Raw genomic sequence first — 13,207 nt, 5'->3', positions numbered from 1 at the left:
AAAAGATCTTAATTTTCAAAAAGCTTTTTGAAGGTGCTACTTTATGAATTTCATATCTACATAAGCATAATTATAACTGTCATTCTTCTAAAATTACAGAATAAGTCAATTGAGTCCAGGCCAAGGACTGGTACTTACACAGTTTATCACTGCAATGAATTCTGAATCCATTTGTAAATCTTTTGAAATATGTAAGGACTCAATCTGAACCTTAAGCAAGAAATTTCTATATAGCTGATTACTTTACATGAACACATCCAAAAGTTTTAACAGCACTGTTTTATTTCTGGATTATCTGGAAAACTGATTAGTCTTACCAGAGTGATAGTGAATCGCTTCTCTATTTCCCCCACTAAGCCCTTCCCACCTTATCAGTTCTTGGAGTCTTACTCCCAATTTTTTAGGACTCTCATGCACTGGTGTTCTTGATTACTTTGAACAGTGGTGCTAAAGTATAAAATGCTAAAAAAAAAAAAAAAAAAATTTCATTACCAGTAAAGAGAATTATTTAAGGCCGAAATTCACTTAAGTTAAACAAGGTTTGCTAAGAGCAGAAATGAACACTTTGAAGAGTAACAGTCAACACGATGCTACTCCCTTAAAAAAGAAAATCCAAATACACTCAAAAAATGCTAGGGAAGACTCTATGTTTAAGAGAAATGAATGGACAGATGGGACAGTGAGTACACAGATCATGTATAATGTTTGGAAACAGCGAAAACTTAAAATAATATAGAGAAGCCTATCAAGTTTTTTTCTACTTATATCACAGAAATATCAAGGAGCCCTGGTGTTGCAGTAGTTGGCTGCTAATCAAAAGGCTGGCAGTTCAAATCCACCAGCCGCTCCTTGGAAATCCTGAGGGGCAGTTCTACTCTTTCCTATAGGGTCTCTAAGAGTTGGAATTTGCTTGACAGCAACGGGGCAATAGTTAACAGGTAAAAAGACATGACTTGCACTACACTGTGGTTTTTGTTTTTTTTCTTGAGAAGAAAGTCCGTTATGTGTTTATAAAATCAGAAATAAAAGACAAATTGTTAATTCCCAAAGGCCCCTATATTACATTCCTTATAAAACCCAAAGGATCAACTATTTCTTCCTCTTGTTCTCTCCTCCCGCCTTCATAAAACTTTGCATATGCTATAATTTTCTTCCTTTAAGTTAGACTAGGAATGACTCCTTTTAGGTTGGTAAGTCATTTTAGGAACTAAGAAGCAATGAGTAATATTACAAAAAAGTATGAAGGAAAGCATATGCCATTTCTTTTACCCACATTAAATTTGTACTTAATGTTACCATGATTGAGGAACATTATAATACATACTTATTATGAACCGACTACAACTATCAGATACAAGTATGAAAATTTCTAGTCTATTCACGTCTGAAACAATCTGCATTCAAAATTTACCAATTTCTAGTAAAACAGGGTAGGGTCATTAGTCTATGTAGGAAACAACAAAAAACCCAGAAACATAACACCTACATTTTTCTCTGGAGACATTCTTAATAATCTGTTTTCCCCTCAGATTTATCAAATAAATGCATACAGTTGCTTTCCACTTACTGTTATTTCACCAGTCAGCCTCAATCTCCAGGTCTACTTGATCAAAAGTGCAATGGTTCAGCATCTGAATTATTTTACTACATGTCACTTTATACTGGCCTCATAAAAAAACGAATCTACCAAAAGCTTACACAAAGGCACATAAAAGCACTCAGTAAACCAAGCATTTTTCCTTCATCTAATATTTTTTTTTTTTAAAACCACTGGTCTCAAATCATCCCAATCACTAAAATATTGAAACCTGGAAAATTATAAATCGATTTTGCTTTTGACCTCTTCCTTCATCTGTTCATTTTTTTTTTTTGTAAGTCACAGATAACCAAAAAGGTTCCTCCACTCTTCCTCCAAATTCATTATCAAAAGAACCATCTACAAGTATTTGAAGAATACACAAAATAAATTATTTAAAATTATCAGGTCATTAAATAAATGCACTGAAACAATATTTGGACTATTTCTTATTGAAACTGAACCATCCATGTATTCCTACAGATCATGAGTTACTCTCTCCAGATGATGAAATACTTTAAGAAAACTAAAACATACACTAGAAGATATCAGAGAATCATTAGTGATTAAAATACTGATTCAACACCATCTTGCATTAATGCAGCCGTCTTTAATTTCTAAAACAAAAAACATCACTATACTTTACATCTTGAGTTTTGAGTACTCTGAGCAGTTAAAATTTCTGGGTATGGTTTTTTAAATCTTAAGTTTCACTACATCTTATATACACTAGGCTATTTTGCCTTAAAATATGAACTACAGAAATTAAAGTTCAAATCATTTCACAGACACTCTTGACCTGCACCACGAGGGAAGAAAACCACATCAATTATAGCATACTGCTCCTTATCTACCGGGCACTCACTGAAAGGTGGTCCACTTAAAACTAAATATTAGAAAATAAATAGAAATCCAACTATCCAACCTCTGCCCCACTGCTTTCCGTAAGAAGGAAAGAGACATTAAAGAGTGAACTTCAACAGGACTAAAATCCAACTAGTGACTTTCAACCTAGTGGAATAAACCCAGTCACACTGAGTTCAAACAGAAGACTGTTTTCTCCAACTCCTGTGCCTTGAAAACACAATTCTTTAAACATGAAAATAAATCTAAGACCTAAATTTAGTTCTAAATCAGAAATACTCAGTGTTTTTAAAAAGAATATTGGCAGCGAACAGTCCTAATGTGGTAAAATCTCCTCCTTCTTTAACAGTAAATAAGCCAAGACATAAATATAAAGCCATTATCTCTAAGGCAAGCAGATGGAGTGCAGGCTGAAACTGCATGGAGAAACTCCTGAGAGAGAATGCCAGAAGATAAATTTCAGGTCCCTCTACTCAACAGGTACATGAATAAGCCTTTGAATTTAATTTTTTCCCCCATAATCTAACCACGTTATTTGTATTCCAAAGTTTAAAAAGGAGATATTATGGTACTGACGAAAGAACTCACTATTGTCTTCATTTAGCAAACAGCAAATGACGAAAATTGGGGGCTGGATGGTAAATAAAATCACCTACTTCCCGAATCTGTTTTTGGGTGCCTGAGACCAGGAAAACCGTAATTCAAACAAAAGAAATGCCTTGTTAATAAGTATTTGGAGTCGTTTATTTCAAAGACATAAAAGTCCTGATTATAGCTCTTCTTGAACTCCAGGATGTAAAGAAAAATGAAAGTCAAATATAAGGAAAAAAAGTTTAAAGGTTTAAATCCGAGTCAAAATTTAAAATTTCCTGTAGCATATACTAAGCTCGAATTAACCATAAATTTACAATGGTTGTTCATTTGAGGCCCAAAAATGTAAAATAATCTACCACCGAAGAAAGGGAACTTCAGGAACTGATTTACTAGAAAAAAAGCAAAGCAAGAACAACAAAAAACTTCCCCCAAGGGGAGGAGGGAGACTAGAGTCGTTAGTAATGATTTGGAAGAAGAAGAAGAAAAAAAAAAGCCTGGAAAGTGAAGGGGAAAAGAGACGGGAAGTAACTTTCCCGGAATGTAAAGGGAGAAAAAGAGGTACTTCCCTTGAGGGCAAAATGGAACTGTTTGCACAAATGCGGAGATTCCCCCCAACCTGGAGACCTGGATTGTGAGCGGCCAGTATAATTTCTCCACGCTCATTTTATCCCTGTCCAAGAAAATAACAGATTTAATCAAAGACCGTTCTGCCCAACGTTTTCACCTACACAGACTGGATGTCAGCAGCAAACGGATGAGGCTGACGCGGAAGGACGCAACAGCATCTCGGTTAAGGAGGGAAGAAACTTCGCAAGAGGAAGCTGCAGCTCCGCTCCTTGCCCCAGCACCGGCCGGCGAAGTTGCACCACGGACCCCTTACCCGACGGGGGCCCCCTCCCCCTCCCCGCCCCTCTCAGCACGCACTACTACGCAGCACCCGACCCTTCAAACTGCCCCCGAAGTCCAACTACGCCTTCGCTTCCTCCCCCCCACCCCCGCCTCCGCCGCCCGCCCGCCCCGGACCCATCCCAACTAAGTTCCAGGGAAAGCTCCAGCCCAAAGCGCGGCCTGTTCCGGACAACAGGTGGGCAGTGGCGCCGACAGGGCTGGGCCTTTCCAGGCCAGGCCCACTCCACTCCTCCCCGGCCAGGGCCCGGGGGCGCCCGGCTGCAGGACGGGGAGGGGGAGCTCGCTCCCTTACCTCCGCCATATTTGCCGTACTGACGGGTCACATCTCCGCGGCGGCCGCAGCTGGGTCACGGCCAGAACCCGGATGTGAGACTCGGCAACGGGACTCCTGCCGCTGCCGCCTATGCCGCTCCCGCTTCGGCTGCCTTGGCGGGAGCGCGCAGGAGCCGCCCGAGCGCGCCCACCACACCCCACTCCGCCCCCTCGCGGCGCCCGGGCAGGGCTGGACTGGAGGGAAAAGGCCGGAGAGCGCGCGCGGGAATAGGGACGCGCGCGCGCGACCCCGCGGCCAGCCCTCCCCGGGAAGAGCGCGGAGGGGGCGGAGCCAAGGTGGGTGTGGGGGGAGGTAGGCATCTCCACGCTGGGCGCCTTCCCCGCCTCTACGGATCCGCGGTTCTAACTCCGGGAAGGGGCTCTATGGGGCAGAGAAGTCGAGGACAGGCAGCGAACGAGCCACGTCCAGCCTTTACATCGTGGGGAAAAAAATGTTATATTTTACACGTAGGTCGCTTTTGAAGTGCAGCTGCTGGAAAACGGATGTTGGTGTGATGCAACAGCGGCAAGTACTGGGCTTTGAAAGCAGTTATCCCTTGACAAATATTTCTCTCGAGGTTGTTTCCCGACAGGAAATGTAAAATCCCACATCCCTAAATCTTTAGGGAGGTTAAAGCAAAGAGATTAACAAAAGGGAGTGTACTAAACCGGTAGTCGGCCATCCACATTATCTCATTTGCTTTTTCCTCACTCCACTTCTGTGACGCCAGCAGCAACACGGGTTGAATTTTGCAGTAGACGAAGTAAAAAAAAAAGTAAAATACTGAAAAGCTGTTGTTTGATAGCTATAAACAATCTCCTACTTGACTGCATATGGGAGAATCTTATTAGTAACCCCTGAAATGCCTGTCTTTTTAATGTGCTGCCAATTGGCCTTGATGCCCATTCTGTTCACTGCCAAGGCCAACGATTGCAACACGTTTCACTTCCACTATTAAGACACATACTGGCTAATGCAAAAAAAAAAAAATGCAAAGGTGGTATTAAAACGTGCACTAACATATTTTACTAAATCAAAAGTTAAAAGGTTCTTATTTCAAAAGACTTTTCCCCCCTTAATGTTCGAGTTCCTCTTAATTTTAGTTTCAAAAATGGCTATCAAAATCAACCAGTTAAATATGAGAATCATTCCCTCCAAACAATGTGGTGCCAGTGCTACAATATATTGTACGCAATACAATTTTCTTAAAGTTACTACAACACAACATGAGGGAGGCTGTTAAATTACATGTGTATTCCCTTAAAATTCTAGACTCTATCAAGCAGTTTCTTACTTCCAAAGATTCAACATGAACTTGAAACTCTATGTCCAATAATAATTTGTGCACGAATAAACTGCATTTACAGGAATATGAAGTAGCTGCTAAGTGAAAGGACATTACCTGGTAATTTGACAGGAAAAGAGTCCACAGACAGTCTGTAAACCAATTAAACATAAACATCTGATGCACATTTTCTACTGAAAGAAAAGCAAGGGAAAGAAGAGAAAGGAAAACTTTAGGGTTCCCAAACTACAAACAATTTTTACCATTAACTGTACTGTACAGTTTTCATTTGATTTTTTAGAATATTTATTTTAAAGTGTTTTTCAAGATTCCTTGGGGGAAATAAGTATTTTAGCGTTGGTATATATATATATATTTTATATAGTTTGAGAGTTGAACCCTGTTGATTTATGTTAGACCTTTGGACTTGAAAAAAAAAAAACTTTTTAAAATGTCAGTTCCTTTCCAAGTAGTTTTCACATGGATACAATTGATGGAAGTAACTGAAGGAAAGAACAATGGATGCACATGGACCTGAGGTGGGAAAAGATAAAAAGAATAAGAGGCCGAGAGGTAGAAACTCAGGCTTTATACCGTAGGAATAAAGGAGAATTTTCCATTAAAAAAAAAAGTAGATATATGAAATTTAACTGGATACCAAAAGGAAAATGTAAACATGTTGTCAAAATATAAGGAAAAAGAATAACTTGCTTGCTTAAGCCTGTTTATCTTAGATGCTTCAGTTAAACCATCAAAAAAATCTTGATAAAGATTTGAAATCACAGCCCCTTAAACTACGAATGAATTCTGAAATTGTCTGGAAAACTGAGTTCTGACATATTTGAATGGGCATATATCTTATTGATAAATGACTTTTAAGTTTACTAATATTATGCTGCAATTTTACTAATTTTAAATGGCATCATCATTTGGGGAAGAAAGTTTCCTCTACACTTTTCTCCCCTTTTTTGGTAAATGCGGGTTTTTTTTTTGGTTAGGTTCAGATATTCTAAAGGTACAGGGAAACAATCTCTAATACTGTAAGTAATCAGTTAACACATTATATTTTATTGTAGTGAAATCTTTAAAAATTTCAGAAGCCACCTTAAGGAAATGAAAGTCTTTCTCAAAACTATTGCTTACCCTCTTCAATATCAAACGTGTAAAAATTAACTATTGATTAGTCACAGAATCTTAACGTCAGATGGAATTTTAGAGGTCTTTAGTTAATTCTCTAGCTGTTGAGATGGGAATCCCACATTATGCTTTCTCACTACAAGGCTTTTTAGCCTATGCTTAAACAGCAGCTGTCACTACCTCATGAAGAGGCTGCTTCTTTAAAAAAAGGTCTAATGTCTGGAAAACTCTTCCTTTTATTAAACCAAAATTTACCTCCTTGATACTTCGGTTACCCCTAGTTCTTTAGCACTTTGGATTAATTCAACAGATGTCTTCTTTGTTTGTATTCAAAGGCAAACAGTTAATATTTATATTTGGGTTAATGAAAAAATTCTTCAAAGCCTACTGATACTAGAAAAGCTTGAAAACAGGACATGACAGAGCAAAAGGCATGAGAAAATTCACCATTACCTATGACCCATTAAAAACTATTAGTTTATATTATGAATGTGATATCCAAAATGGTATTTTGTTAGAATTGTGTAGTAAAATGTTTAAAGTTAAATTTTAAAAAGGGTAGTTAATTCCAATTTTACGTGAGGTTTGTGGCTAATTTAAGAAGTCATAAAGCAAAAAACAGCTATACAAAGCCTGAATAAATGCCTCTTTAGCTCCCATTCCCCACCTAAAGGCCTTCTTATTTTCAGGCAAACTAATTATTTTTACTACATTAAGCTACTCAAAAATGCTATTATATCGAACAACTATTTTTAACCAATTTACTCAACACTCCATTAAAAAGTTATTAAACAATTTTACAGAGGCTGTTGCCCACAGAAAGAGAAAAATCCCTCAGAGTTATCGTTTTGTGGTATCACTGTGACCAAAAGCATTTTAAGGTCACAATTTTTATTTCAAACAGTACCTTAAACTAACCAATAAATAATTCACATATACCTAAGAAATATAACCTTTATTTAGTACCAACACCAGATTCAAATATCATATACACCTCCACTATATAAACATCTGTTATGCAACTCAAAAAGGTACCTCTCAAAATGCACCAAAAAGACACTTGTTGACAATTTAGATTCTGGGGCTATTTGATTGAAACAGGTTAAGTAGAGCACATTCAGAACACTAAAATAAATTCTGCACCTAACAATTTTGAGGGTCCATAAGTCCCTTTCACGATTATTTTTTAAACTATTTCCTAATATTTATTTAAAAATGACAGCTTACATCATATCTTCAGGCTGTGCAGGTTCAAAAAAAAAAAAAAGCCAATTTGGTTGAAAATACTTAAATATCAAAAAACTTAACCTCTTTGTAAAAATGACATTTTGGAGAAATTGAGAGTTTACTTTTCATTTAGGAGGCAGAATGCAGTCTGCAAAAGCACATTACATTTGGAAGCCCCACATCTATGCAACAATTGCACCATCTTTTTATTTGATTTTTATTACTAATGCCACCCTAAAACACTCAAACAGCCTTTTGGTTCTTCTAGGTACAGTTCCGGTTGGTTTTCTTTTCATAATAATTTTTCATGGAGTTTTATGCAGTGGCCCCATTTTATCAATTATTACAAACTAATATTCTTATATTTCTTACACTTTTGACATGTTATTTTTATCTCACCCAAATGCTGGAAATTATTGGCCCATCAGCAGTTCTCATACACTGGAACATACAAGAAAAGTAATATAATATTATATTACTTGAGGGAGTTTGGCTTTTCCCTCCCTTAATCTCCAAGTGTGCCCCTGCCTACCAGCATCACATCCGTCTTGTCTGCATTGAACCTCAACCAGTTGGTTCTTAACCACGTCCGTAACTCAGCCAGGCACTGGGAGAATCGAGCCACCACACCATCTGGATTAAAGGAAAGAGAGCCTGAGTAGCAACTAGACAGGGACCACAAGCTCATTCACCCTGTTTTACACTTAAAAAGATGGCCAGGAATTAGGGCAAGGATTCTACAATAATTTTAGAAAAACATTAATGGGTCTGGTGTCATGCATTTGTAAGCAACGGTAAAGGAATAAAAGCGACCCGGTACATAAAACCCACTGCTGTGGAGTGGATTCCGACTCACAGCGACTCAAGGGACAGAGTACAACTACCCCATAGGGTTTCCAAGGCTCTGCAACATCTTTCTCTCGCCGAGCGGCTGGTGGGTTCTAACCACGGAACTTTCGGTTAGTAGCCGAGCTCTTAACCACTGCGCCACCAGGGCTCCTTGATCCAATAAAGAGGTCGCTTTATTCCACCCATGACTGAAAAAATAAGGGTTCAATCAACTGCGGGTCATCTTAGCTAAACCGCCTCAAGACCCGCTGATCTTGTAACTGCGTTAGCTTTTGCACAAAATTAAGAGTTTCAGCGTTGAAGGACGCTTTAGGGAAAAAACTGCGGCCCAGAGAGGGGTAGTGACTTGCCCAAGGTCACACAGCAAGCGAGAACCAGAGAGATGAGATAGGCTCCAGGCCAGGAATCTTTCCGCTACAGGCTGGAAGAACAAGGCCAACCAAAGGGGTGGGATAGGAGGGGACATCTGTCCAAAGGGATCCTTCCACGGGCTGGGAGAAGCACGTTCCCTCATTAATAAAGCCCTCTTCGAGTCTGCCTTCCCTCCCTCACTCCCTCCGAAAAGGTTACGTTCGCCCAGGACCCTGCTCACCAAAGCGGCTGCAGTGCCAGCGAGAGCCTCCCCCACTCTCGGACAAGAACTGGGGGAGATACGGGGGAAAGAGGTGGAGCCACAGGGGGTGGTTAGCTTAGCCCCACCCCTACCGACCGAAATGAGAAAGGGGCGAAAGCGAACGGGGCGAGGCGAACTCACGCCGCAACGGATTCCCAGCGCACCGCAAACGCCAGGGAAGATCCGCGCTGCCGCTGTCGCGAAAGCGAAAAGATAGGGCTAGGAGGTAGCCGAGGCGATAAGGAGCTGCGCATGCGCCATCGGTGGCCGGCGCTGCTCCGGGCAGGGAGGCAACCTAGACGCCTACTCCCGCAGCCCCTCCCCGGAAGTTGAGGGTCTTCCGGGCGGCACTCTGCTGTGGGGGAGGGGAAAGACAGAAAGGGGACCAGGGACACCTCAGGAGCACCTCATCCGAAACAGGAATAGGAGGGAAGAGATGGTTTGTGGAGGCTGCACTTACAGCCGCTGCCGCCGCTGCCGCCGCCACCCTCGCTGCTGCCGCCACCGCCTGAAGAAGCCCCATCCATCCGCCTGCAGTCGGGGAGACTCAGAGCCTGGGAGGGGCCTGGGGCCCGGGCCGCCCGCCTCCTTCCTCTAGTCGTCGTCCGGCGCTTCCTCCTCCTCCACCAACCCTCGGCCCTCCCCTCCGCCTCTGCCCTCCTCCTAGGCATCTTACCGCCAGCCAACCGCGCGGCCGCTTGTTGAGCCAGGGCTCCACCGTCTCCATGACGCCCGGCAAACATTCCATTGACACTGCTCGAGCCGCTAACGCCGGGGTTTGGGGTACAGGGCCACCACAAGCAGCCAGGGAAAGGAGTTGGTCTGCCACTCCCCATTCAGTCGCCAACATGCCCATCTCTCCGCCAGGCAGCCGCAAACAGCCGCCGAGCGTCGGGTTGTAAGTTCCGGCCTCTGGATTTGGAAAGGGGTTATCCTCGAAGCACCCAAGCGGCAATGGTTCCTTTCACAGCCCAGTATAGCCTGGGGTATAGCTGCTCTTGGAGCCCGGTGGCTCAGTGGTTAAGAGCTTGGCTGCTAACCAAAAGGTCGGCAGTTTGAGTCCACCAGCCACTCTTTGGAAACCCTATGGGGCAGTTCTCTATCCTATAGGGTCACCATGAGTCAGAATCAACTCATCGGCAACGAGTTTATAGCTGTTCTTGCTCTATTAAGAGAGACGTGTTTTGTTTAGAACCAGCCTTTCTCTCAGCGCTTTTAATTTCGGTCTGCAGTCTTTCAAGCTTGGTACCTTCATGCTATGCCCATATGCTCAGGTCTCTCAGATTCTGTGAGCCTCTGAACCAAACATTATGCTCTTTAGTGCAGGTTTTTTTTTTTTTTTTTTATCTTATATCACCTTGCCCTGAAACTTCATCCTGTTTACAACTTTTGCTGTGCTTGCAACAGCAATGCGGATTTGTAACACTTATATCCCTTCGTACTGTCCTACAATTCCTCTATAGTTCCCTAGTTCATTCACCCTCCCACACTTCCAGATCACTTACGTTCTCTCTTCTCAAACTGTAAGCATCTTATTACCTTTCCAGTACCCTCCCACTTCAGCTATTCTTTCTTCAGAACTTCTTGAAGTTTTCTTTCTTTCCATTCTCTCTTGAATATTCTATTCGGTTTTTTTGTGCATCCTACCACTCCATCAAAACAGTTTTTGTGAAGGGCAGCAGTAACCGTCCCGTCAAATGCATTGCCCATTTATCAATTGTTTGTAACTGACCCATCAGTAGATTTGATTGAGTTTATTACTACTTAGCGTTTTGAAACACTTCATTTGGTTTATGGGACACCAACCACTCTTCTTTAGTTCTCACCTTACTTTTTAACTACCTGTTATTCCTTTTCAAAATACTTGCTTCCTCCTCATCTCTCCCACATCTAAAATATTTGAGTATCTTTGGGATCAGTCCTTAAACCTCTTCTCTTCGTTGTTTTATTATACCTTTAAAAATCACCTATATACTGACGGCTCACAGGTTTACATCCCTAGCTAGGACCTCTCCCAAGAGAACACTTTTACCAAAAACAAAACTAAGAGCAAAATCAAACTGACATCTGCACTTAGAAGTTAATTGGCATCTCAAAACTCATACCCAACACTGAACTCATTTCTTCTCCAACCTACTGTGCAGTGTTTCCCATCTTGGTAAATGGCAAATTCCACTCTTCCAGTTGTTGTTAGGTGCCATCAAATTATTCTGGACTCATAGCAACCCTACGTACAACAAAATGAAACACTGCCCAGTCCTGCACCATCCTAACAATCGTTGCTATGTTCAAATTCATTGTTGCAGGCGCTGTGTCAATCCGTGATGTTCAGGGTCTTCCTCTTTTTCATTGACCCTCTGCCAAACATGATGTCCTTCTCCTGGGAATGGTCCCTCCTGATAACATGTTCAGAGTATGTGAGACGAAGTCTCTCTGTCCTGGACTAACTCTTCCTGTTACTCAAGTAAAAATCCTTGGAGTAACCCTTGACTTCTCTCTTATAGCCCACTACGTCAGCAAATTCTATCAGTTCTACAAACACCATCAGCATAATATTAGTGTGGCTCTTCTGTCCAAAACTCTCCTCTAGTTTTCCCATTTCACTCAGAGTACCAGTTCACATCCTTACAAGGCCCCACAGAATCTGATCTTGGGTGCTTCCACTTGGCTAATTACTCTCCGTAGTGTTCCTCACATCAGACTCACTATATTCCCACTCCAGGACTGGCACATTTGCTGTTCTGTTTGTTATATTGTGTCCCCAGATAATCTGTGACTTACCAATTTCCTTCAGTTGTTACTTTATCAGAGTCCCTCTGACCACCTACGTAAAATAATTATGCTTCCTCCTTCCAGCACTTCCAATCTTCCAACTTTGTTTTACTTTTCTCCTTGAAACTTGTCCCTACCTGATATGTAACTGTTTGTTAATCTGTCTTCACCCAAGGAATGGTACTTCATGAGGGCAGAGGCTTTTGTTTTGTTCACTGTTAGATTCCTTTTTATTTCCTAGAATGAAGAAGGCACTCAGAAAATATTTGTTGACTGATAGAAGGAATGTGTATGGTTACTACTCATCTTGCCTGGTTTTTGTTTTCATTTTTAGGTATGGAAATCTCAAAATTAAGTTGATTCATGTACATTAAAAATTCTTATAACTCTCATAATAGATGAAAGAACATTAGAAAAAAATCCCTTGGGAATTTCTTTAAATAATGACAAATTCATAGCAAATTAATTATTGAAAAAAGATTGAGCAGGAGATGGGAAGTAGTATAGCCTTTACTTTTTGAGGCAGACATCTATTTAAAACAAAAGCTTTACAGACACTAAAGTTTATAGCCTTTTGGTTTGACCTAATAAGTTATTTTTCTTCTCCTTTTAGGATTTAATACTGATCTTAGAAAGGATCTCATGAAACATGTATTTATCAATTTTCCACTTTCTCACTCCAATTTTTCCTGTATTGGATCCTTCCTGTTAATTTAACAATAGTGAACAAGTCTCCCACTGTAGTAAAAATAACCACTGATTCTTTCTTCAGCCTACTTATTCCATATCTCTGCCCAGTTTCTATATTCTACTTCTATATGTGTTTACTCTTTAACCCTTGCAGTCTACTTTCTCCACTGGTGTACAGAAACTACTCAAAGGTCAATAAGGAGTAACCTAAAAGTTTCTAAAGTCAGTGGGCTTTCTTACTGTTCTATCCTGATTATCCCTTCAAGATTTCCTTAATGCTGAACTTGACTGGTTTACTTGTTATTAGTCTAAATACCTCTTTTCCAATTCTGCCTCCATGTTCTTTCTTTGGCTCTATTTCCATCTCTTGGTATCTTT

General features: G+C 40.9%; 2 protein-coding genes across 13 annotated transcripts in view; one reads left to right on the top strand and one right to left on the bottom strand.

Moving 5' to 3' along the window:
* MIER1 (MIER1 transcriptional regulator) overlaps nt 1-9,912 on the bottom strand; it is a 63,935-nt gene extending 54,023 nt beyond the window's left edge. The window contains exons 1-4 of one of the 10 annotated variants that reach the window (XM_049879531.1): nt 9,509-9,678; nt 8,438-8,538; nt 8,305-8,346; nt 5,659-5,735 (exon numbers count right to left, since the gene is read on the bottom strand). In XM_049879531.1, the coding sequence (XP_049735488.1) occupies nt 5,659-5,718 (60 nt within the window). In that variant the 5' untranslated portion in view covers nt 5,719-5,735; nt 8,305-8,346; nt 8,438-8,538; nt 9,509-9,678. The other 9 variants (XM_049879528.1, XM_049879538.1, XM_049879530.1 and 6 more) reach the window with 9 other exon arrangements.
* Nucleotides 9,913-9,917: 5 nt separating this feature from the next.
* Nucleotides 9,918-13,207, top strand: part of DNAI4 (dynein axonemal intermediate chain 4) — a 107,832-nt gene continuing 104,542 nt past the window's right edge. For all 3 annotated transcript variants that reach the window (XR_007516678.1, XM_049879526.1, XM_049879527.1), the window contains exon 1: nt 9,918-10,265. Coding sequence is in view for 2 of the 3 variants with exons in the window: in XM_049879526.1 (XP_049735483.1) it covers nt 10,093-10,265 (173 nt within the window). In the remaining variant the exon portion in view is untranslated. The remainder of the gene's footprint in view (nt 10,266-13,207) is intronic.

The sequence above is a fragment of the Elephas maximus genome, chromosome 3 (assembly GCF_024166365.1).
Source record: "Elephas maximus indicus isolate mEleMax1 chromosome 3, mEleMax1 primary haplotype, whole genome shotgun sequence".
Classification (NCBI taxonomy): Eukaryota; Metazoa; Chordata; class Mammalia; order Proboscidea; family Elephantidae; genus Elephas; species Elephas maximus.
This window is presented reverse-complemented; position numbering and strand designations above follow the sequence as displayed.